The 26,606-nt window shown below is 36.4% G+C and overlaps 1 protein-coding gene and 1 non-coding gene across 3 annotated transcripts; both read left to right on the top strand.

Moving 5' to 3' along the window:
* Positions 1-1,532: 1,532 nt before the first annotated feature.
* LOC123313136 (zinc finger protein 502) lies at positions 1,533-26,255 on the top strand. 2 transcript variants are annotated; one of them, XM_044897879.1, is made up of 3 exons: positions 1,533-1,877; positions 17,879-18,730; positions 24,537-26,255. In XM_044897879.1, the coding sequence occupies exons 1-3, from the start codon at positions 1,790-1,792 to the stop codon at positions 25,502-25,504; spliced, it is 1,908 nt and encodes a 635-aa protein (XP_044753814.1). In that variant the 5' UTR covers positions 1,533-1,789; the 3' UTR covers positions 25,505-26,255. The 2 variants fall into 2 exon arrangements, with proteins under 2 accessions (XP_044753814.1, XP_044753805.1); XM_044897870.1 differs by having other exon boundaries at positions 17,879-18,814.
* Trnav-cac lies at positions 13,170-13,242 on the top strand. Its single transcript has one exon. It is a non-coding gene; the product is annotated as a tRNA-Val (tRNA).
* Positions 26,256-26,606: the final 351 nt, after the last annotated feature.

The following is a 26,606-nucleotide window of genomic DNA, read 5'->3' as shown; positions in this document are numbered from 1 at the left end:
AAATCTGAGAATTTCATCCATTTTGGCTCAACCGTTCGTTCTTGATGAAGTTTCAACAGACTCCATCTTTTTGGGAATTTTTCGATGGTAATTTTTCGTCAATTAGATGTCAAACTCTCGGACATCTAACATTGTTTATCAGAAAATCTAATTTTTCTTCCACTTTTCATTTTCTGGAGTGCAATTCTATATTAAATAATGAACTGTTTGGTTTTCTGGAATCTACGAAACCACTTCATATCCTCTCTGAGTGCGATTCCCAGTGGCAGGAATTTTTTGTCACGATTGTATTCCCAGTTGCACGACTGTGGCTTACCAGAATCCTAAGTAAGGGGCCCTTAAGTTTTTATATCTAGTGATATTTCTGTTTTTTATTTTGGTGCAACTTCATCCTGGTCCAATAAAGCCATTTCATTGGTTGGCCGATTGCCGATGATCGTTGTCAATTCAGTAACCTAACTTTAGTGTCCTGTCAGTCAGTGTCAATGATATTATTATATTATTATCAAAGAGTAACAACTTTTTATTGTTGAATTAGCATTAATAATGATAATGATTGTCAAATAAAAGGTACCTAGTTTATATAAGTACAACACTTTCTTTGTAAGGTCTTGTGTGAATTTGTTTTACTAATGTTGAAGAGGAACGTGAAGAAAATGTCCTTATTGCCCTTGTTAGTACGAATACGGCCAAGCAGGTGGTGGTAATTTACGAAGGACACTCAACTTCTCAACAGAAGAAAAGATTTTGTTGCTAACTATAGTATAATTTGTGACACCAAATTGAAAATTAAAAAAGATTGATGGCATTACAATAAAGGCAAAAGAAAAGGCTTGGTATTCAGTAATGAATTCATTCAATTTTCAAAATCCATAAAGGCTGGGAAGTTCTGCAGCCAGTTCAACAAATTATTTTAGGTTAGAATCTCGCCCTTAAATACCTAAGTGGTCATTACAGGAGCGCTTAAATTTAAGGCTAGCTTTAGCCATTTAAATGTCACTTAACAGTAGGTGCAACGTATTTTAAGTTAAGGGTTCATTTTAAGGGACACTCAACACTAAGTGCGTTTGGTGCAAACGGGTCTTAGTGTTCGAATTTGGAAATTTGACAGAGTCTTGCTCGCGCCAAAGTTTTTCTCATTTTGATTAAGAAAGTGAGGATTAGTTTCATAATTTCAGAAGTGATGCAACTTGATGTAAAAATCGCAGCGTTTTTCAGGATGATCACCCTCGAGGGAAATGATCGAAAGCAAGAATTTTCGAAGGTAGACACCTGTTAGATTGTGATAGGGAAAAAAAAGTAGCGAAGTATGAGTCATGATCCAGTAGTATCCGGCGAGCGTAGACGCGAGTTTGAAGAAAAGAGCGTCGCCGTAGACTGGCGTCCCGGTTGCAAGGTGCAAAGCCCGCTTCAAGTCGGGTCAGTTTTTTGTGATAATGTGTGATATTGATTCGGGTGCAGCAAGCCGGCGCGATGCACGTGCACCAACGGAGGGGGCGGGGGCGAGTGCACCAGACAAACGAATGCGGCGGCAACAGCGCTAACTCATCTCGCAAGATCACAGCAGCGAACCATGAGGTCGTCGGCTGCCGACGCTGGCATCCCCGCCACCGCCGTTTGCTTTGGTACCTCTTAGGCGAAATTGTATGCATCCAGCTCTGAAATCCGTGTGCCCACGACCGCTCGAAGATGCTGAATAGAGTGCATTAGTGCAACGCGATGTAAACAGTGCCATGTGCATATTAAAGTGTTTTTCTCCAGTGTGAATAATTGATGTCTGGACGTCGCCATGGCCATCAACTTCTCGGCCTCCTTCGCCGCCTGTCTGGCCGCCGGCCTCAAGGTGCCTCGCCAAATTATGTACTGCATCTCTCAAGGTAAGACCTACGACGTCGCGACGCGCCGCTCTCACGCACAATCGACGCGTATGCACCAGCTACTTGCTGCGTTTCCCTTCTTCGCCGAGGTTAGGGTTGCTGTTTCTCCACAACCTACTGACCAGCGCAAGATTCGCCTTCCATTAATCGATATAAATGAACCCCAAGGAATAAAAAAACACTGTATTAAAAAAATCCCTCCTATTGTTTTCCTTTCAATGCAGCTCTTCCAGTTCCCTATTTTCTTTCGATACTTGTGCATCATAAAAACAAAATATGACTTTTTCCTCCAAAACATCGATGGAATGGCATAAATAGAAAAAATCTTACCCCTTATCCTAAAATTCGACAAATATTGTTTAGGGGCTTCCTAATACCAGGTATCGATTGTGATATTTCATAAAATCAGCAATTTTAACGTTGCTTTTTCTGCAAGAAAGTGAAATTGGCGCTGAAGAAATTCAAAATAGCGTTCTTCCAGACGTGCCTCAAAGATTCCAAATTGCAACATTTGTCGTGAAACTATGGAACATTAATCGCTGCATTATTATCTCCAATGAATTAATTGCAACTTTGCAATTCAGTTTGGGGTTCATCGATCTTGAGGATCAAGGTTCTCGGAAATTGCCAAATATCGAACCAGAAAATTTAAAGAGGAAATGCGACAGACCAGAGTCTGTCGGATTCTTAGATTAGAAAATTTTCAAATCTTCATTGATCATTGTTGATGGAAGAGTATTTTGGGAGACCTGCATTTTTCTTGCATTTTCCTCACCCAACCCATGCAACACCTGAAATAAAAGGAATTGAAGAGATAATTTGTTAGCAACATTGTTTTGAAAAACCTGCTTCTAAATCTAACGCAAAAGCATTTTTTACAAACAATGTTTCATTGTGTAAAAATGAAAAATTTTGTTGTTGTTGGTGCACCTCAGAAAGAAAAAGTTATCCAGCATTTTTCAGTATTAGTTCAGTAAAGTATCTCGATAATTTATGTCAATTTTGGGTGTATGCAGTATTCAGATTCTCATTATCATAGTCAAGTTCACGATATCTGTAGGGTATCTTGATTAATTAACATTTTGATCTGCATTAGACCGTGAGGGGAGTAGGATCTCTGGTGAAATGTTAATGATTTGGCGTTCGTAGTGAAACATCTTTGCTTGTTGACCTAGCTTGTTATGCCAAGTGCACTGAACAACAACACAAACAAACATTCGTTTGTTTGTATTGATTTCGGCATGCATCTGGGCTTTCCTACATCATACGAAAATCTGAATTGATTTCCACATACCCGGATAACAGGAGTATCTATACAGGGCGACTCTGATTTGTACATGTATTGTAAAAGTAGATTCTTGAGGTCAAAAAAAACTCTTTCCCTTTTTTTCTAGATAGAATGCTACTTTATATATACAGACCCTTAAAGACAGCTGTGATTAGAAGAACAAGCATACACTCACTTTTTCCGCTTTTTCTGTTATGTACATTAGAGAAGTAAAAAAAAAATTATAATAGTTTTTGCAATTTCGTTGGTGATAAATATTGAATATTCCTATCTTGATTTGTGTTTCATTTTCAATAATAATAACACATTCAGCTAGCAACCACCCAATTTAGCTGATATTCATCTCCGATTTGTAATAATTCATCATCTTCGTTTATTTCGTTTCCTATAAGAGTTATCAGATTCAAACTAACCTATTAATAAATAAATGACATTTTCTTTAAACATTAAAATGTTTCTCTTCTGTATGGGGAGTAATACTCTTCATAAATTCTTTTTTGCCAAATTGACAAACATTGGACCTAGGACAGAACACTATAATGACGAGAAAATTCCTTTCAGAATATCAAGTTGAATCATACATCTGTTATGTGTTATGTTTTAAGGTTAATTCTGCGAATCACAGAGTTGAAGTCAGTCAAAGTTCCTAATTTTATGACGAAAACATTTATTTCTCAAAATAGCCAAATATTTATTAGTGACTGTTCAACTTACTTTTAAGGTTTGGGTTCTTTTCTGACATTTTTTTTAATATCATGAACAGAATAAAATGTAGTCATCCGCCTTTTGTTTTGTAGAGGTGCTTTAAATAATTCTAACTTACTGAAACCTTAGTTAGAAAACCTTAGTGTTTTTCCTAACAAAAGTACACTAGCTTTGATATATGAACCTGACCTTTTACAAGAAAACGAAATATCTCTTTATTTTCCAATTTCATCAATGAATACGTGGTAATAGCCATTTTTGACATGATACCTTGGAGACTGATTCAACAGGGTAGGTATCAGAAAAAAAAATTAAAATGGTCGCATTTCTGAAAGGCTGAATCCTAAACAACCTACCTGTATCTTGAATCAATTCAATGTTCTATAGAGTTTTATATATTTTCATTCCAACTTCCCGATAGGTGCCAAAACAATTGTTGAGTTGGTGACATTTTCGTATCGCCTTTACGGAATGAGTCAAATATTTCGATTGATATCCTCTTGGACCCAACCGGACAACTGTGATAAAAACCCATGTTTTCATAAGTTATATAGAGGTCCTATAAACTGAAGCTATTTGGCATTCCACATAATATTGTTTTTATAGCCTAATAAAAAAACCTGAGGAGAATAGATGGAAGTAAACGATGGAATAAAGCTATTCTGAGTGTTCCAATAATCCTGTCAATGACAATGACGATTGTTTTGTCCTTTTTCTGTGAATTGTATGAATTTTAATTTGGTGTAAACCTCGGTGTGAATCTCGGTGTGAACATTCGTCGCAGAATATAAAATTTTACATTAATCATTAATAGTTTTTGGTTAGAAACAAAATTTTTAGAAACGTTAATGAGTTTTAAAAAGTGTCACTTTATATGTCAAAATAAGAAAAAACCTTTCTTCTAAAACCATAAAGTGAAGATCCAAATATAATCAAAACAGAACAGTTGAAAAGCGGTGTTAACCAACTCCATAATTTTTTGGAATTATATTGTGCCATTTTGAAAAAAAAAAAGAAAATGAGGAGAACTTCCCATTTCCGACGCATTGCTTCATTTTGAACAAAAATAATGTTGCAACAAATATACATTTCTAATTTTGAAGCTTAAACATGTGAACATTTTTTTAGCTTGAACAAGAGCATGATCATCCCACAACTCTTCTGATGTATTCTTGATAATAATAATGAACCGGAGCAGTGTATAACAATTATGAAATTTAGTAAATAATACGCTCTAAGTCCGATATCCCAAAATGTTTTAATTGTTAACCTGAAAATTATTATTTACTACATTAATCAATAAATGTAGACTGCTCTATTTTATTATTCTTATCGAGAACTCACCAGAAGAGTCAGAAAATTATCATACTCTAGCTGAAAAAGAATAAGTAGCAGCCGATAAAGAATATTCTAGTTTTTCGATTATGTTCTGTTTAACCCTGGAAATGTGGATTTGTTTTAACGTTTTCTTCGTTTGAAATAAAGTTATCCTTTCTTCAGAATGAACATAATTCTCATTTGCCAATGTTTCTTCAATGATGTTCAACGAACACATGTTATGATCATTTTCTCAGACTTACAGTTGCGATTAATTGAAAAATTGAAAAAAAGAGAACATATATAAATCACCCTGTATCTTGGTAATGAAATTATACTTGTGGCACCTCGGTGTCATATATTACCCTTAGGACAACACAAAATGAAGGCAGATCTTTAATTCGTGTAGAGGACAGTAAAAAAATTCAAAAACCATGATGACCATTTGCAAATATTAGGTTTTTTTTCATGTGATTGCCATATATGAAGTATAGGGTGCAATTCGCACAGAATGCTTGCAATACCCACTCGTATGATCCACTCTACACTACTGCATCATTTGCTTACGCTCATGAGTGAGGAGGAAATGAGTGTCATTCCGTGCTTAACAAACAATAAACTATAACACGTTCCCCTACTAGAAAGCGGTCGGACGATTTAAAATCGCGATTGCCAATAGTCAACCCAGACTAAAAACGTCAGAGGACGCATAAAAGTCTCCACGAACTCCCTGTAGAATGAGAATCCAGTGAATCCACCTCTCCACTCACACGGGCCGTAAATATCACCCCAGACATCGAGTGCCAATTCAGGACGTTAAGTTTCGAAATTCTGCCAACCGTAAGTCCTTGGACTTAGGAATAGGCACTGCGTTGTTGCCATATGCAGAATTACCCCACCCCCGCAGACGTCCTAACTGCCTCTGGAGCATACATACTCAGTGACATTAGTAGTGTCCCACAGGGAATTCTTTCTTCAATTTTGGCGATAGGAAGACTATACAAGGTGAATCGGAAATGTCCAGCAATATTTCTGCGGATGATAAACCTCAAATGGGCCTAAAATTATGTCGTAAATAGTTACATCATAAAAATTGACCAGCCTAAAGGGTGGATCTACCAAAACACAAACAACTGGAAACAAAAATGTTTGCATGATAGCTTGTAAATTTAAACTTCAGTGACTAAACAATGGTGACTTTTTAACATTCCTTTAATATGATATTTCCACGGTATAATTAAGATGTTGAACCCAGTAGAGTACCTATACCAACAATTAGCCTTATATAGGGTGATTCATTAAGGGTGGCGACCAAAATCGATAAAATGCCAATATCTTCAGAACGACAAGAGATATGAGTTTGTGGTTTTGACAGGTCAATAGGTGATGCTATTTGGGTTTATAGCATTAAGATAGAGCCCTGTATTCCTAATTGAAACTACGTTAAAAAGTGCCTGTAGATGGTTCAAGTTTCAGAACTCTACCTTCAAGGACAAAAAGGTTATGAGAACTTTTCGAAATCGTCAGAATCTAATTTTTTGCTGACAACTCAAAAACGAAGAATAGTAGGAGGCTTCAGTTTCCACCATTCACTGTTTCTCTGAAAAAAAGCAAGGAAAATTGTCATCGGTTTGGCTCTATATAGCTACTCTAGTTTCCGAGATCCCCTCACTAGACATCGAAGTTGAGACACCCTATATACATGCCAAAGCGTAATAGAATCGCGAATGCCAGTCCAGAGTACATTCTTTGGTTCAATCAGAGATATCGGGATCAAAACTTTTCTGAACGGTTAAAAAAATCTGACAAGCTCTAGTATGTCCACCTCATGTAGCCTTTTTTTTCTACCATCTCATCTTCACAATCCACTATGTCTCCACGACGCTCTGATGAATCTCCATATAGCATCTTTGGTACCCCTACTAGAGGAGAACTCGGATTATTAAATAAATAAATTACAATTATTTTTTACAATGATTGTTGGCAAGTGACAGTGTCAAAATAATCATGCACGACCAAAGTTTTTTGAGTATTTTGAGATTGAAGGCTGGAGTTGGGAGATTTCAATATTTAAAAAAACACACACAAGTAATCTTCATGTCCCTCATTCAAAGCTAGGGGTGATTTTATAAATAGTAATGAATGGCCTGAAATGAGGATGGAAAAATTAGGTATTTTGAAAAAAAAAACATTACTTCAGAAACATTTTGAAAAACCTTTGAAGGAAAGATGGTTGCATGTTCATTGGTTTCCACTATTTCACTATCAGAGAAAATGCAAATAGTGCCCATATTCTATCACATTCTTTCGAGCAAAATATTCTCAAATAGGATAATAAATTGACATGAATAGGGCCTAAAATTATTATCCAAGGGAATTGGTTTTGGGGTGATTTGTCAAGTTTGATGATGGTTAAACAAACAAAATCCAGAATTCTCAAAAAACCTACATATCAGGAAAATTGTCAAAGGGTTTAATCAAACTACAGCCTCAAATGAGCCTTGAACTATGGTTTGATGAGATTATTTATAAATATTCGAGATATTCTGATTCTACCGAAAATTGACGGCAACACATTTTTTCAATAATGAATGAATACTAATTCAATCAATAGTCTGAAATTCCAAGGTGGTTCCTGTATACCTACTTTACAGCTAGACGGAGGTACTTATACAGGGTGAGTCTTAGACTCGTACAAAAATTTTAACAGTTGATTCTTGGGGTCAAAAGAAACATTTTTTTTCTTCACCATTCTTTCTGAATCGGCTCGGTTTAAACGATACAGGATGTTGAAAAACCATAAAAAAATTTTGAAGTTTTATCTCACAAACGGTTTTATCGAATAAAATGAATTTGGAATATAGTTTTTCATTTATTTGATGAATTTTTTTCGAATACAAGCTTTCGCCTACGTCTTCCAATTTCCTCATTATGGAAAATTTTCTCATGATTCTTTCTACTCAAGAAGCTCAAACTACAACTGTGGGCATACCATACATGGTCTTTGACTCGTACAAATATTTTAACAGTAGATTCTTGAAGTCAAAAGAAACCCTTTTTTCCTTTACTATTTTTCCCGAATCGGCTCTGTTCAAAAGATACAGGCTGTTGAAAAACCACAAAAAAATGTTAAAGTTTTATCTCACAAACAGTTTTGTCATGAAATTAGTTTCGAAATATAGTTTCTCATTTATTTGATTGATCTTTTTCAAACATAAGATATCACCCACGTCTTCCAGTTTTCTCATTATGACCATTACGTACCATAAAAATACCAAAAATTCAAAGAACCCAACTTTTGAAACGAAGTTGGGCGCTATCTAATGAATTTTTGAACGTTTTGTAAAATAAAACTATTTTTCACATTTTTTCATATAATGCACCGTTTTCGAGTGATGTTGAGTTGATGTTCAAAAATAAAAAAGTATCCATGACATTTGCAAAATTAGGTACTTTGCCTGAATACAACTCTATTTAAAAGATCCACAGATGTGTGGTATCACAGATTTGGCTAGTTATTCTGAAGGTAATTTTGTTTTTCCTGGGGTGGCACAGCTCTTTATGAGAACTTAAAATGGGTATATCGTTTTATCAGGACTGAATCGGTAAAAATATAGGAAAAAAGTGTTTTTTTTGACCTCAAGAATCTACTGTTAAAATATTCATACGAGTCGTGGACTCACCCTCTATACTCGCCCACTTTTTTTCGCGTTGTATCTTGATAAAATTCGATTGATCGTTTTATTATTAATGTCCACTCCAATGTGGTCATAATGTTCAGTCTATGTAATTATTCCTTCGGGATGTAACACTTCTAACGTAACACTGAGTAAAATATGTTTTCTTCATTATCCTACTGTTACCTTTTCCAGCGGATTCAGCCACGTAATGCGCGATATTAAAAATCTAAAATTGGATCAAATACAGGGGTTCAGAGTGAAATGGAATGAGCCAGGGGTCGGTCGAATAATCTGCTCCATTCAACCTTCAAGCCGGTTTTATGAAGGACAAGAGAATTATTCAGTGAACTAGAAAGCTGCGGGCAAAAACGATACCTTCTTTCGATACTTCTGAAAGGCGCTCGCGATGAATCAACCGTGTTTTGAGATCGCGAATGATTCAGACGGGATTATTTTGTTGTTTTGCACTAGGTGGAGACAATTATTTAGGAATTAATATTCAGTATGTCGCTATGAATTAAGGTATTTTGGTATTCGCATACCTCCGAAGTTATGGAAGTTGGAAAATTTTAAAATGCATCGATAGTACAGAGGAGGAACAATTTTGGAACCTTTAAGTACACAACCCTATCAACCCCTGAGCTTAGCCACCCCCAAATAAGAAATTCTGATGGCAGCTTTCTACATCATCTATTAAGAGTTCGTAAAAAATACTTCACAATGATAAGAGACAAAGTGGAGAAAAATATTGTAAAACGTGGAAATCCCGTGAAATTTGAAATCATCAATCTTCACTTTATTCGTCTGTAATCAGTCTTAGGAAAGGGTTCTTCGGGAATTGTTCAGATTCCATTTTACGATTCGCAATCGTGCCTGATCAATAGTTTTTGATTTATTGTCATAAACAATGGATTTTGTGATTGATCTACTCACAATTTTGTTGCTTTTACTAGCATTTCTATAAAAGCCTTTGAATGATGTAAATATCACAGATGGGGGGAATTTTTATGTTGGGGTGACTAGAGCGCAGTCTTGCTCAAGTGTCTAGAGGTGCCATTATTATTCCCCTCATTATAGTATTGAATCATTTTTCAATATTCTCTCATACATCTGTTAACTTCATATATGCCACTGGCAAGTTTTTGAAAATCCCCTCGTAACAACTACTCAAAAACAAAAATGGAATAAAGAAGTCTGAAATTCTTCAACAAATTGCCCTTGGAATTTCAAGAAGAAAGCGAATACACCCAAAATACAATATGTTGAAATAAAGAAAAAAAATTCGATATATTTGAGAAATGAGGTGTTTCTTCTGATAACCACAAAATTAAAAAACAACAAGGATTATGGTGGGTTTCCATTTTCCGCGAGCATTCCAACGTGCCCACACATGGTAAAGGTTTCCATTTGATAAGTTGTATGCCACTAAGGGGTTGAAGAAAAGCCCTCAATATCATTGCCAGGATATGAGTATATCCTTACTTATACATAATATGAGTAAAAATGATTTGAACTAAAACCAGATTATAAGATTTTCACAAGAATGAGTCCGTTAAACCATGACAGGCTTCAGCGTTTTCATGGTAGGTTATCGGTTGAAAGAATATTAATTTATAAAGAATTAATTCTATATTATTTATTTTTTCCTCAATGTTTCAACGACTCAACAGCCTGATGAGGTCCTCTGCGACTACCAATTACATAATTCTGTAAGTTCTAAATGAAACGAATAGATAAGTATACGAGTATATTATTAATACTTCTGAATCTTGATTGTTTCTGTTTGTGATGATGTCAACTGAATAGAAGACCTCTTTTTATGAATAAGACCTTTTTGCTTGAAATTGAACATAGTATTTCATGTAGAATGACAACGACCGCATGAGTTGAACTACATATGTAGTGCCTGATGATTAAAGTTTGACCCAAACATACCACTTGATCCTAGCTCCAAAAAAAACATTACGTCATAAAAGCCTCAAGGTTTTTCTCAGTTGATTTATTGTGGAATTTTCATGTGTATTTGTAGGTCCTCAGATATCATAAGATTTTGAAGATAAAAGTTCAATGCTGGAGGGGTTTGAATATGTATTTCTGGAGCCAAAATGACTAGAATTTTTATCAAACATTTTTCCCAAGATGCGCACAGAATTCGTAGAAAGAATGCACTAACATCCCTAGTTACAACGGTCAACATTGCTCCTGGTCTTCGATGAAATGATTACATGGCTGGTTTTTTAGTTCTATAGAGGATAATGAAACAAAATTAGAGGAATTCGAATAGTTGCATCATACGTCCACTTGAAAGTGAAGAACTGAGATTATGCCTCTCATTATTGACAATAAAGTAACCATTACACTTTTGACCAGCGCTTTCGCCAATTCGTACCGGAAAATCCGAAGTAGGTATGCCAAATATCTTTCTAGGTTCACAAAAAATAGTGGATTTTTTATCCCCAATCTATTACATTTTTGTGAATGGCGACAAAGTGAATAATCGAATTTTTCATCTATTAATCGTATATTATACTCCATTCATATTTATAAAAGCAGTGTGTGCGAGTACTGTCTCAATACACAACTGTTGCAAAGTTAGGAGTTGTCAAATGATTATGGTCATTTTGACATTAACGACATTTAAAGTGTACCAACCCTATTCCGTTCTAGTTACAAAAACTTGAGAAATTATTCCATCGCCAACCGACTGCTTTTATGTATGTGAATGGAGTTCCTACGAGAATATTTCGAGAAATTCTTAGCCTTCTATAGAACCAAACAAAATTTCAATGTCAAAATATTTTATTACTCAACATATTCTCCTCTCAATTGGATACATTCATTACAGCGAACCTGCAACGTCTCTAGATCTTTCAAAAAAAATGTCTCTTCCTGCTCTGTAAACCAGACCTCCACAGCATTTATTACCTCCTCGTTGGAAGAAAATCTACAACCTTTTAAACATTTTTTCAGGATGATTGAGGAAAGAGATTATAGTCGGATGCAGCCAAATCTTGTGAATGAGGGGGGGTGTTCTGTTCTAGTAATTCAACCATTAAATCACTAATTTTTTGCATAGCAACATGAGATTTGTGTGCAGGAGCGTTGTCCTGCAAAAACAAAACACCTTTGGATAGCTTTCCACGTGTTTTCTCTTAATTTCTTCATGGTTTACTTTTTTTGACTTCACATTGACACTTCTAATAAGTTATTGCTCGTTGCTATGGTAACGCAATATTTTTCTCGTATAGCAACTCTGTCGCAAGATTTAAACTCCCTTTTTCTAGTTATGTCATCCCGAATGATTCTCCATGCGTATTCATTCCTACAATCCTATGTGACATCGTTTTTGTTCGAACTGAAGATTAAAACCATTTCTCGGGTTATTTCAATTGCCAACTGAAAACAATTATCCCCAACGATTAAACCCCTCAGGTCTTGGGATTAGAACTACTAGAACATGCAAAAACTCGTTTGGAAGCCACAGGAATGCCGTAATGTTATGGAATAATTGATCGTCGAAGTGAACAAGCAGTAAATTAACGAATGATCAGAGGTCTGGTCTAGTTATATCATGTGAGAAAATGAGCATCTTAGTATAGGTACTCCTCTTATTGACCAGTTATTCACCTTTTCATAACCGCATAATTAATTCCTTAATTAGTAGGCCAAATTGAATCGCATTTCCGCTACAAACTGAAGACAATTCTGTTTTTACAAAGTGACAATCGCAACATCAAAGAAGGAAGGAATTTTCACCCTAGTAAATTGCAGTTGGAAATACCTGATTTTTATGGTAGGATTTATTGGGCTGATTCCATTTTTTTACCATCATTGTTTCCAACATTTTGGCAAACATTCCCCAGCAGTCTTCAGGGATGCTCTTATTTTCATCCGAGGAAGTTGTATTTATGTGCATTTTATATTAGTGCCAATGGAAATTCTTTGGAAGCTAAAGGGTTCTTTGGAGTAAATAAAGTGACTTCGTTTCAGTAGTTGAATGTTTGTTAGGTTAGGTGATATGATTATACGTTTATGTTTATCATCGGCCAGCAGAAGGGATATTATAATTAATTTGATATGGCAACATACAAAATCATCGAATAATTTTGTATAAATTTCCCTAATTTCTCTTGGTTTCACTTCTACATTTTATTTGAAATTTTTATGTTACATGCTGCAGAATTATTGATTAAGTGTATTTTTTTTATTCATTATTCAATAATTTCATCTTTTTACCTTTATATTAATACAGATATAACATGAGTAATTCATATTGTGCTTAAGGCTGACGGTCTTCATCAAGGTTTCGTAGTGTAGTGGTTATCACGTCTGCTTCACACGCAGAAGGTCCCCGGTTCGATCCCGGGCGGAACCATTCTTTTTTGTACATGAAATGACATCTGGAGTTATTTTGAATATCAATACTAAGCTTAAAATTTGTATTTTTAGAATTAATTCCGATATCGAGAATAATGTTAATGCAAACATCCAAAATTTAATAAGAATTTAATAAGTATATGGTTAATCTTCGACTTGTACATACATATGTATATTCAAAGAGTAGATTCTTGAGGTCAAAAGAAACACTTTTTTTCTCAAACATTTTTTTTCTACAAGCGTGCGCGTTCAACCTTTTTCCCGCACGCATTCCAAGTTGCAAAGAGTCACTTTCCCAAAACGTGCGGGAAAAACGCCTGCTATTTCTTTCCCGCACGCGAATGCGTGCGGGAATGGATTAGCAGGGGTTTTTCCCGCACGCAAATATTATAGAGTAAATTAAATTCTATCATGTTTCTATGCATAGAACGTCAACGATGAGAAACCCATAGTAATGACATGCAGAATTATGTCTGTCATTATATATGAATTAATCAAATGAGATACGATCTGTTTCGTGAAATGGATATATTTATATATTTCAAGCGCTTGTAGAAAAAATATTGTTCCTAACTCTTGCGTAAAGTGTCTTGCCTGCACTCAACTGCTTACTCAACTCTTGGAACTAAGTTGGACGCTATCTAATGAATATTTGAAAGTTTCGTAAAATGAAAGTATTCTCCTTATTGTCTCGTATAATAAGCCGTTTTCGTGAAATTTGATGTTAGAAAATTAAAAAGTATCTGTAAAATTTGAAAAATTGGATGCTTTGGCTTAATACAACTCTGTTTGAAAGATTCACAGATGTGAAGTATCACAGATTAAGCTAGTTTCTGAAGGTAATTTTGTCTTTCCAGGAGTGGCACAGCTTATTATGAAAACTTTAAATGGCTATATCTTTCTATCAGTCTAATGGTACAGGAAGAAATGGATTAGCAGGGGTTTTTCCCGCACGCAAATATTATAGAGTAAATTAAATTCTATCATGTTTCTATGCATAGAACGTCAACGATGAGAAACCCATAGTAATGACATGCAGAATTATGTCTGTCATTATATATGAATTAATCAAATGAGATACGATCTGTTTCGTGAAATGGATATATTTATATATTTCAAGCGCTTGTAGAAAAAATATTGTTCCTAACTCTTGCGTAAAGTGTCTTGCCTGCACTCAACTGCTTACCCGAACTCTGCTTCGCATCGTTCGGGCAACGGCAGTTTCGTGCGCGCAAGTATCACTTTCCGCACTTGATAGGAAAATAACTATTTCAATTCGGTCTAGATGGGAAGATATAGGTAGACATTTCAAGTTTTCATTATGATGTATACCGCCCATGGAAAAATGATTTGATCATGATTGAAGTTTTTCCAATCATTAATATAGCATTTTAACCTTGGAATTGAGCTACTTAGGGGCAATTTAACCGAACGGTGATCAATTTCGCTTAACTTGAACTCAGATTAAAATTGAAACAATCTCTTTTTAACATTGACATCTTCTTTGTCTATGAAATGAAGTAAGCAGGGTGGAGAAACCACAGAACACAGAGACAATCCATTTTGAGTCAAGATGCGGCATCGATATAAATTTTTTCTACAATCGTGCGCGTTCAACCTTTTTCCCGCACGCGTTCCAAGTTGCAAAGAGTCACTTTCCCAAAACGTGCGGGAAAAACGCCTGCTATTTCTTTCCCGCACGCAAATGCGTGCGGGAATGGATTAGCAGGGGTTTTTCCCGCACGCAAATCTTATAGAATAAATTAAATTCTATCATGTTTCTATGCATAGAACGTCAACGATGAGAAACCCATAGTAATGACATGCAGAATTACGTCTGTCATTATATATGAATTAATCAAATGAGATATGATCTGTTTCGTGAAATGGATATATTTATATATTTCAAGCGCTTGTAGAAAAAATATTGTTCCTAACTCTTGCGTAAAGTGTCTTGCCCGCACTCAACTGCTTACCCGAACTCTGCTTCGCATCGTTCGGGCAACGGCAGTTTCGTGCGGGCAAGTATCACTTTCCGCACTTGATAGGAAAATAACTATTCTTGACACCAGTTACGTCTAATTTCGATTTATATCCTTGGTGAAATTGGCCTTAATGAGAAAAAAAAACAACTATATGTGTAATATGTAAAAAGTTTAATTATTTCTGCAATAATCGGTTCTGGAAGAACTGAATAAGATGGAAAATGCGTTTCTACCAGATGAGAGGCCCAAATGCCAAAATTTTCGTAGATTCGCTCCGATCCTTTGAACTTATTGCTTTCAGCAGACGCAGTGCCGAAGGTGCAAGAGTACAAACTCGAGGGATAACTCACATTTTTGCCTAAAAATAGCAGATGTCGCGAAGTGCATCCACAGTTTATTTTAGGTAAAAATTTCAGGTTGTCAACTAATTCGGTACACAGCCAACGATCGCTTTCCAGGGCTGATTGAACAGAATGTGGCAGGTTTGTTCAGGGATACCACACATCGTAAATTAAGGTTCATAATTAAATCAAAATGTACTCCGTCCTTTGTGATTTACCTCAGAATAATTTCATTATTAGCTAGAATTGATGTCGGAATAATCATCATTCTAATGAAGCCAATATAATTTATTGTTTGTGATTGTGACTTGGTTAGGCAGGATGTAGGATGTAGGTACTTGTACCTCAAAAGGTTTTCCAGAAATTCCAGATTGAGTGGGTTGTCATAACTAAATGTTAAAACCATTCCATTTAGAAAATTGTTATGCATGAACTTCATAAAATTAAAGTAGGTACTTTAATTCTTTTTTCATTTATTTGTACTATTCAGATAAAATGTCTTTTGTATATTCTTATCAGTCGTTTCAAATGGAATTCGTTCAAAGAAGGAAGATTTCATTGGAAATATAGGCAATAAATAAGTATGAATATTTCCCATTACTCGTAAAAAAAAAACTGTTTGATGGAAAGCCAGTGAACTCAGCCATAAGGAATTCTCAATGAAATTTGTAGAACCATAATTTGCGCTTCCTATGTATCGATAATATATAGGAAGTTTCTGTTAATTTTCATTCTCAATATGTGACAAGGTGGACCCTTTATATCAGAGATTGATTTCAGGTATATCATTTAAGAGAGTAACACATAGTTGCTCAACATAGAGTTTGTCCAGTGGGACTGGGCAAAACTTTATAATTTCGTAAATTCTGAGTGACGAATATTGGAAAAAACCTAAGTGCCGAAAACCTCAAAAACCGTAAATATTTCTGAGGTGGAGATATGCAGAGAGTGTCTTTAATTTTTCATGGAAAACCGAAAAAGTGATAAGAAATATACGATACCATTCAATAAAACAAAGTTAGTATCAGTACAGCAAAAACTTAACACCCTGTATAATCGACAATATATTGTTGTTTGTAAAGCTCGAGCAATTTAAGGCCACGTTGTAGAATATTAGATAAATATATATTTCTTTATTGGAGATATGAAATATGAATTTCGGGATATATGGTTGTACATATTCTGCTTTTTATCTGTAAGTTACAAATCTGTAGCATACGATCGATCTGTCAGTGTCCGATCCATAGATTCATAAATAATGCAATTCTGGAAATGTTCCTGTAATTATCTTCTTTACAGTGGTAGTTTTGAACTATTTATCGTATACTGTAAGCTACAGATCACTAAAAACGTCAAGAATTGCAATTTTCCTGTAGGCTTATGAAAAGATACAGATCTTCTTACAGATGAAAGCAGAATACCAGCAATAGTTTTCCATTTATTTGATGAATCTTTTTCGAACACAAAATATCACCCACGTCTTCCATGTTTCTCATTATGACCATTACGTACCATAAAAATACCAAAAATTCAAAGAACCTAACTCTTGAAACTAAATTGTACTATTTCTAAGGAATATTTGAACGTTTTGTAAAATAAAAGTATTCTTCATATTTTTACGTATAATGCGCCGTTTTCAATTAATTTGATGTACACAAATTGAAAAGTATCTGTGAAATTTGAAAAATTGGGTACTTTGGCTGACTATAACCATGTTTAAAAGATCCACAGATGTGTAGTGCCATAGATTTAGCTAGTTATTTTGAAGGTAATTTTGTTTTTTCAGGGGTGGCACAGCTCATCATGAAAATTTAAAATGGCTATATCTTTTTATCATTGCCGAATAGTAAAAACTGGTATAGGAAAAAAAATGTTTCTCTTGACCCCAAGAATCTACTGTTAAAATAATCTACTAGTCAAAGACTCACCCTGTATATTATTATTTCAATAACTCAGGCAAATATTTTTTGAGCACTTTTCTTCCCGAAAAAATATTTTAATTTGATTACAGTGAATATGAGAACGAAAGTGTTCGAGTCCCAAGAATAAAATATTCCCACGCAATATTTCTCGGGCCTAGAAAAAAAAAGAAATTAAGATTCTTCAAATATAGGACTCTGGTGAATTCTCTGGTTCGTGGCCTGTTCTCTTTAGACAATTAGGTACTTGTCTAATACTTTTCCAAAGCAAAGAACACTCTATTTCAATCAAGTTTTCTACTTGTCCAAACGTATCAGAACTTCTAAGATTTTGATCACTCGAAGTACAAGTAAAGTACATGTTTTTCATGGTAATATTTTCGTTGCAGATACGGCTGCCCCTTACGTGCTGTACAAAGATGGAATGGACCGCACCCAGGGACAGTGGAGCATTCAAGAACCATACCCCACTGCGCAACCGCAACCGCAGCCGCAGAACACTCCAGTATCCGAAAACACCCAACAAATATGCGGTCCGCCGGTACCCTTGGGCGCAGAAGCTGAAGCAATTCCTACACGAGACCAAAGTTTACCATCCCCAGCACCTTCGCCCTATTCCGCAACTCAAGCCGAACCTAGAGAAGATGAGATCACGACGGAACAAACAAACATGGCGATGGATTCCAGACCGGCCTCCCAATGTTTTCCCACCGATCTCCACCATCAGACGCCCCAGCCTTACCAGCAGTATACGAGGCCTCCACCGCCTGCTGCGCCACCTCCTGTACCGGCCCACATGCTGGGAGCCGGCAGCTTCTCGGCCCTGCATTACTTGAAGCAGCCCGGAGTGATGCTTGGCAACATTTGCGGCGACGGCAACAATCACCTGGACCAGTTCAGTCAGAGTATGCCCGATTTGCGGTCGGTTCCGTTGCCGGACGTGGGCGACCAACAGCACAACCTGAAACCGCAGAAGAGCATGAGTGCGGAACTGAGGTTGTTCAAATGCTTAACTTGCGGCAAAGACTTCAAGCAGAAATCGACGTTGCTGCAGCACGAACGTATACACACCGACAGTAGGCCTTACGGTTGTCCCGAATGCGGGAAGCGGTTTCGACAGCAAAGTCACTTGACTCAGCATCTGAGGATACACGCGAACGAGAAGCCGTACGCGTGCGTGTACTGCGAGAGAACGTTCCGGCAAAGGGCTATCCTGAACCAGCACCTCCGCATCCATTCCGGTGAGAAGCCCTATGAGTGCCCGGAGTGCGGGAAACACTTCCGGCAGAAGGCTATCCTCAATCAGCACGTCCGCACACACCAAGGCGAGCGCCCCTCCTCAAGGAGGTCACTCTCGCAGCCCTGTGATGATTGTTATGTTGTGCCGCACGGGCGGTTAGAGTTGGCCACCTGCACTCCTTTTTTCACCCTCTGTTTGATGCCAGCTTTACGAGTTTATTGCATACAGATATTTTCTTCTCCTAGAATCTGGTTAGAGCAACAAGCGAATTGAAGAACGAAAACATCCCTGGGCCATACCTATGCCAAGACGTTGTAGATGAGTAGAAGTAGAGCGTCCTGTCCTTCTCTCTGATTCGTTTACGGTACCGGTAGATTCGGGTGATTTGGGACAGTCAACAATTACACCTTTTGCAGATTTCTCTGTTTCTTACCATTTATGAGTGAAGGGACAAACTTATAAGATTGTGTAGCGTCTTTTCCGTGAGTTTAAAAATTAATTCCTGTTGAGTTTGCCGCGACCAGAGCGTTTGAATTGACAGGAAAAATTAACGAATTCAGGAAAGTAAAAGCGCGTTTTTTTATGGCCTTTACTTTCTAGTGTCCTGTACATGTGTTTCACTTTGTGCATGTATAATTTTTTTTTTCTGGATACGTGGGATATTGGGATATTAGATATGTCATGAAACAAGGTTGTTTACAAATCAAACGACAACTCGGATCTCATTCATTTATTTTGTTGTTTCATAGGGTGACTTGGGACAATGCCGAATAGATACAAGCGGCGCATTGGCAGCAGGAAATATGCCGATTTTTCGCAGACGTCATTTCTGCAAAGAAATTACCAAATAAGAAATCAAAGTTCCCTTGTTTTGTTTAGTGTTTTTACATTTGAGTTGCAATATATTTACTTTCGCTGTAATAGGGGTTTATCATTTAATTTCCTTACCGAATTTCAACTACATAATCACAAATTCTAATTTTTCAAAACTATACACCGTCCCAAGTCACCTATTTCATTTGAGAGTTGAGAAATCAATGGATTTTAACTTGTGTCCCAAGCCTCCCAAATCGGTGGGTGATAGGTATATTTTATTTTTTCAAAATTCATATCCGAATTCTGAAGCATGGTATATATCCTAATCAATAGTCTGAGTCATTAGGCATATTCAAATTTCTTTTTCAGATAAAAATAGGTCACCGTTTTGAAAATATGACAAGTTAAATTCAACAATCGTCCCAAGTCATCCAAATCTACGGTAGTAAGAAATTGCAAGAAGATTTCTAACTTTTTTCCGTTTTATTTTCATTTAAATATTAATGTCAGTAACTGTGTGACCAAACTTCAGAAGAAGTTTCTATACGCCAGCTATTCTTTATCGGGGAAAATAGCAAACCTACCCTGGTGGTTCGTTCGCCAGCCAGAACCAAGGCACCCTTAACGGGCAATAGAGTCAGGTTACAAAGCTAAGGGATTGAAGGATGGAGGGAAACAAAGCACGACTTAAGGAAACGGTTCTCTACTCCGTTTTCTGCTCCCAACGGGTTTGCACGCCGGCCAGAAATCGTACTTCCAGAATTGATAGAACTGGTTGGGATAGGAGAAAAGACACACTTGTTCACGACTCTTGTTTCTGCTTCCATCGGGGGGACATCTCCTTGTGTACCCACCGGTGGGGTGTGGAAAAGGTATGCCCTTCATGTGCCGAAAATCAGTTGAATTCGCGTCGATGAAAATGTCTTGGCTTATCGGTACTATCGAACAAAAACTCTGTTTTTCTGATGTTTTTCACGTTGAATTGAATTGAAAAAGGAATAAACGGTCCGGCATGTTTACGTTTTCGAACGTTTTCGGAATCCTGAACTGAAATTGAAAGTATGCCAATTAAAAATCAAAACGAAAAAATTTTTCGAAAATGAGGGTGCATATTTGTGAAAAAAATAAAATTTCATCACAAATTTTTTTTTATAACTCGGTCCTAATAAAAAATTTTTCTACATGCCATGTTTCCCCATCTGACAACTTGTTTTTTATTGGCGCTACAAAAATATCAATGGCAGTCAGTATACGATACCGTCTGAATTTACTTTCTGGGTCGTAGATATTTTTTATTCCTAAATTTTCTACTCAAAACTCAGTAATATGTCATACTTGATTCCGTTTCAAACATAGTGAAAAAAATCTCATGTAGGTGTGTGATAAAGATGCCTTAAATACCATTGGCGCTGCTATGGAGGGGCTTTGGGGTTGCAGCCCCCCCCCCCCATTAAGATTCAAATGTTTTCCTAGTTCAAACATTGAAACTTTCGCCAAATTTCGTTATGGCTGCGCCACTGATTAACAGAACAGAAGATGTTTTTCACGATGAAATATTACTAAATATGGAACGTTACTTGAAAATTCTGAGTTGAAAATTGCGGAATAAAAAATCTATAAACTTGTATATCTAAGTCCATAAATTGCAGCAATCAGCATACCAAATTAATACCCAATAATTGTCTTGAACTGTAAATTTAATTAGCTTTCAAACGCTGCCACTGAAATTATTCTATCGTCAATGAATTGAAGCCTTCAGGCAAAATCAAATCCCAACTCCCAATTATATCGAACAGGGTTGAGTTTTCAAAGAACTTCCGATGTTTGGTTACTCAATTACTGACAATCCTGTATATTCTACAGTATCCATCTTTTTTCTATCGTTTATACTTATGGAACTAATCAACTCTCCAAGCAGAATTCTGAATTATTTTCTTTTGGATACTCTACTCCTCCTCCTGAGCATTCATAAAGAACGAGATAAGAGCTCAACAATTTACCAGAATCACAAAAATATCATTATCAGAAATTATATGTGTCTACTTATACATTTTCCTCATTCATCGCTTAATCCAAAGCATAGTTAAGAATTACAATGATCAAATTATCAATTAATACGGAAATGTTTGAGTTTATTTCGAATTAATGGATTTTTGTCTGAGCAGAAAATTTTCTGATAATAATTTTGTTCTAAACGGATACAACTGGTAATTCTGAATCTGTTTATTATACGCAAAAAACTCGTAAACCTGGCATAAAATATGTTGACTCGCATATCATACCTATACATTCGATATCATCACAGATCCATCGAAGCCTAATACAAAATTTTAAAGGGACGAGAAAAAGAAATTGCCATATTCTTGTCCGTTTAATGATATTGGAGGAATTTGTCATTAACCCTCTACGTAGGGTGGGGTGGATATTTAGTTGAGTTTTTCAAATATTAACCTCAACCTTTTGTGCCAAAAATGAGCAAACCTCTTATTGATACTATAATTTGAACAATAACAAGTTAGAAGTTTGAATTGAAAAACGCTTTCAAACTTGTCTGAGCATTGAAGATTTGTGGAAAACTACGTTTGCCATTGCGTGAATGCATCACCCTCGGGAGTAAACAAATAAACAGTATCAATTAGAGAGATCTGTCTTTTTATAAAATATAAGGTTCATTAACAAACAGGACGGAAGTTACATCTCTTTTTTGAACGGCCGGAATTTGAGTATATAAAAATAACAACTAGAAGGTAATTTCCGTTGGAATAATCCTTTTAGTACGACATATGTCATGGCAGCTCATTTTGCTTTATTTAGAAACACCGAAATTATTTCAGTGTGCATTTGATTATACTCGAGACACCTCGGCATTGTCTTGGCAATATTTTTATGGACCGTTTCATTTTATTCTCGGAAACGTCTTTTTTTTTCCTGTCTTGAGTTACACGAAAATACTGGATCTCTGAGGTTCTTAAACGTGAATTTTTTCAAAAACTTCAGGTGTGGGTGAATTGCAAAATTTATGGAAATTAATTTAACTAGTTAGCAGTCTGCGGATCAGTGATTCTGAAAGAAGCAAATTCTCGGTCAACGTTTAGCGTGATTTTAATCAGTTTGCTCAAAATAAAATTCGAACTTTTGCTGTTCTGAATCTAGAATCCCAGAACGAACTTATTTCCCAAGAGACTGATACGCAATTTGCAGCGAAACAGGAATTTCTACGACCTGCTCATTATCGACTATAAATGATCAGTAAAAAATTAATGGGAAATGGATATTGATCATTCATATTCATATCAACTCAATGTGTTCAATTATTGCGGTTCATCATCCTCTTTAGGACAAAACTGCATCTGCAAGCGTAAATTCTGTTGATAATTATGTACTCACTAGTTGAATCCCAAAGATTTGAATTTTACCGCAATATGCAGTATAATAAACTAAGCTGCAAATGATGTGGGGCACCTAAAAAATTTACCAAGACTAGTTATAACTTCGACATAACTTTGATGATGTTTGATTTTGATGCCGAGATGCAAAGCCTATATGCCACTGGCACAGGTTAATTTTTGCCCATCTCTTCTAGTTGTACAGGGTGTGAATGTAAAACAGCCAGAAATTTTCGTGTTTTGGACGAAGAATTTGGGAATATTAGAGGTCTTCACAATGTTTTTTCGATGCTGGGTGGATTTTTAGGTCAAAACCTCAGGACGTCTTAGCCACTTTATGAACAGAATACGTATATCGCCACTTTAAGCAATCACCCCTTTTTCCTGAAATTCTAGCTGTAACAACAATTCTTAGTCTTTATACGTAACTGGCCCAGAGTATTTTTTTCAAGGTTTTCGAGTTTTACAGGGTGAGAATATAGCGAAAAATTCAAATCTTTTGGCTGATAATTCAGAAACAGTTATGGCCTTACAAAGTTTGTAGTATGTCAGTTTGCTGGATCCAAAAAAAAAAATAAAAATTGCTTTTCAAGTACAGCAAGTGATACTCAAAAAATAAATTTATAAACACTATTTTTTTATTTTGAGAAACTTTTCATTTAGTGACTGTTAAGAGGAGTTTATACCATGGGAAGTTACGAATATTACAAATAGTTTCCACTTTCGTCGAAAAGATGGCAGGTCTTAACGAACGTCTTTTTTAAATTTCACCAGGATACGAATTGTAGCCAATAGCCAGACTCTTCGAGAAATTTTTTCATGTGGAAATTCATAGAAGAGAAAATTTCACCTCGGAAAGTTAATAACATGAATGAATATTTGTACTTCTATGAAAAAAACTTTTATTCGTCTGTCGAATGAAAAAAAATTCTGACTTTCCGAGATGACTAACTGATTGGTTTAATTATAATGAGAACCCCATATCAAATGAAGGTTTCTGACGTTAGACATTCATTTTCTCTTTTTGAACTGACCACTAAAATGGTGTAGACCACTCTTGACACATTAAAAAAAAAATTCAATCTAAGCTGTAAGAACTTGAAATCTATAGCAAAAACTACCTATTTCTTATGAAACAAAAAACTAGATACCTAATTATTGTCTGAATTTACAGATATAGTCTTCTTAAACCGACCTTTTGTTTATTATAACAATCACTGTTTATTGACAACAGTATCAGTCCTCAATTATATAATTATACATGAAAAGTTGCGTAATTCAAAGTACAATTGACCTGTGCCAGCATTTTTTTACAAAATAGTAACTACCGAAGATATAAATTTTGTGCGTTACTTTTTATTCACTCCTGTATAATAAACATATCCTTAAAATAATGCGAATAGGGGATTTTATCATAGATTCATTTTTGGAGCTTCTTGTTTTTGAGATAGAAGTTACCATAAAAGAACCAATTATGAGCGATATAAAATGGCCCCAGTAACCTGTTTGACGATAGCGAGTTAACTTTGTTCTTTGAAAAACCCCTAGTAATAAATCACCTTTCCTAGTTTTCAAATTTGTACTAAATTGAAACTTTTTCCACAGATGTCAGTCCTCATCTTGTATTCAAAAACGGCATCAACCCCACCTTATGGCCTCAGGACGTGCCTTTTCCAGCGGAAGAGGGCAAAGAAGAGGTAACGTCCACCTATGGCGATGGAGACGGGCAAAACGACAGGACTAACTGTTTCTCCCCTAGCAACTTACCGTCGAATCTACAATATCCTGCCTACTTCAAAGACACGAAGGGAACGAACCATCCTATTTTCTCATCCAGCAACAATTTTCCGTCACTGCAATACATCAAACACGCACAAGGTAACAAAGGTATGCCGGAACTCATACAGCATGGTAGGTCGGCTGGTATGCCCCTTTACGTCCGTTGTCCCATATGCCAGAAGGAGTTCAAGCAGAAGTCCACGTTGCTGCAACACGGTTGCATACACATAGAATCTCGTCCTTACCCCTGTCCAGAATGCGGGAAGAGGTTCAGACAACAGTCCCACTTGACGCAGCACCTAAGGATACACACCAACGAAAAACCTTACGGATGCGTGTACTGTGGTCGGAATTTCAGGCAAAGAACTATTCTAAACCAGCACCTACGCATACACACGGGTGAGAAACCCTACAAGTGCGGTCAGTGTGGCAAGGATTTCAGGCAGAAAGCCATCTTGGATCAGCACACGCGGACGCACCAAGGGGACAGGCCGTTCTGCTGTCCGATGCCCAACTGCAGGAGGAGATTCGCCACGGAACCAGAGGTGAAGAAACACATCGACAACCACATGAACCCCCATTCGGCGAAGACCAGAAGGGATTCCACTAGTTCCGAGAGGAAACACAGCACCAATGGTATGCTTCCCCGAGGACTGACGCCATCTGCCGTCGTCAAGCCGGAGTTGTACTTTCCACAGTGCTACACCTCCAGCTTCAATCCTGCTACGACAATTTCCCAGTTCCAGTCACCTCCTCCGGAATTTAAGCCGCCTAACAACCTTCCTGTTCAGTGACTAGCGGCCGGCTGGCAACTGGGACCTTGCATAGGGTAATCTTTGCCAGCATCTTCTGGGTAACACGAGCGATCTCACAGAGGAGTGCAATACTAGCGAACTGATTGACCGATTGAGTGACTGGTCGGGATGTTATGTCGTGAAAGGGACGACATTTCACGCTGTGATCGACCTATTTTTGAAGGCGCTAACCAAGGGTTCGAGCAACGTATCGAAATATAGTGATATTTTCATGCAGTTGACCCTAAGATATTCTTATGTGGGTATGATAATATGTTCTATTTATGAGAATTTAGAAAATATCACTTGGTGTTATCGATCGGAAATATCTGCTGAAAATTGTTAAACTTTGTATTTGTTTTTGTTTTTATCTTATTTTTGAGTAAGATATATGTGGGTGGGAAGTTGGCCCAGCACTTTTCGATCTTCTAAAAAAAAATTCGTGCTGAATTGTGCTAGGTTTGTGCTGCTTTGTGCCGTGGATTTTTTTAATTCCATAGGGTTCTCAAGATTTTCCACAGATTGTTTTTTATTTTTTCATTTTTTGTTTTTTTTATGGCTGATATAGACAGTGCTTTACGTATACTGAGTTGTGTCGAGATTTCCTCATATATCCCGGAAAATCGAAAATGCAGAAGGAAATTGGCCCAGCACTTTTGTTTTTTGTTCCTAAAAATGAGTGAAATAATTTGTGCTGACTTGTGCCGTGAATATTTTCTCGGAAATTCCTTGAATTTTCCGGGAAATTGAAGTACACATGGAAAAAATTGTGCTACACTAACTTCTGCCGTTGAAATTTTCACGAATTTTTTTATAGTTTTTCGAAAAATGAAGATTCTGGAGAAAAGTTAGCACAGCACTTTCTCTCATTCTCATTTATTCTGGGAGGATTCTGCATCTCTTCATAAACTTTTTAGAAAAAATAAGAAGAATCGGTTCGAAGTTCAACATACGAACTGTTTTTAAAACGGAAAATGATTTAAGATCTATATTAACAAAAAGTAAACCTTCGAACGAAAAACAAAAATCAAAAAATTGTACAACATACCCTGTAGTTGTGGTAAAACTTATACAGGTGAAACATCCAGACCTCTAGAAATAA

Source organism: Coccinella septempunctata, chromosome 1 (genome assembly GCF_907165205.1).
Source record: "Coccinella septempunctata chromosome 1, icCocSept1.1, whole genome shotgun sequence".
In the NCBI taxonomy this organism is placed as follows: Eukaryota; Metazoa; Arthropoda; class Insecta; order Coleoptera; family Coccinellidae; genus Coccinella; species Coccinella septempunctata.
This window is presented reverse-complemented; position numbering and strand designations above follow the sequence as displayed.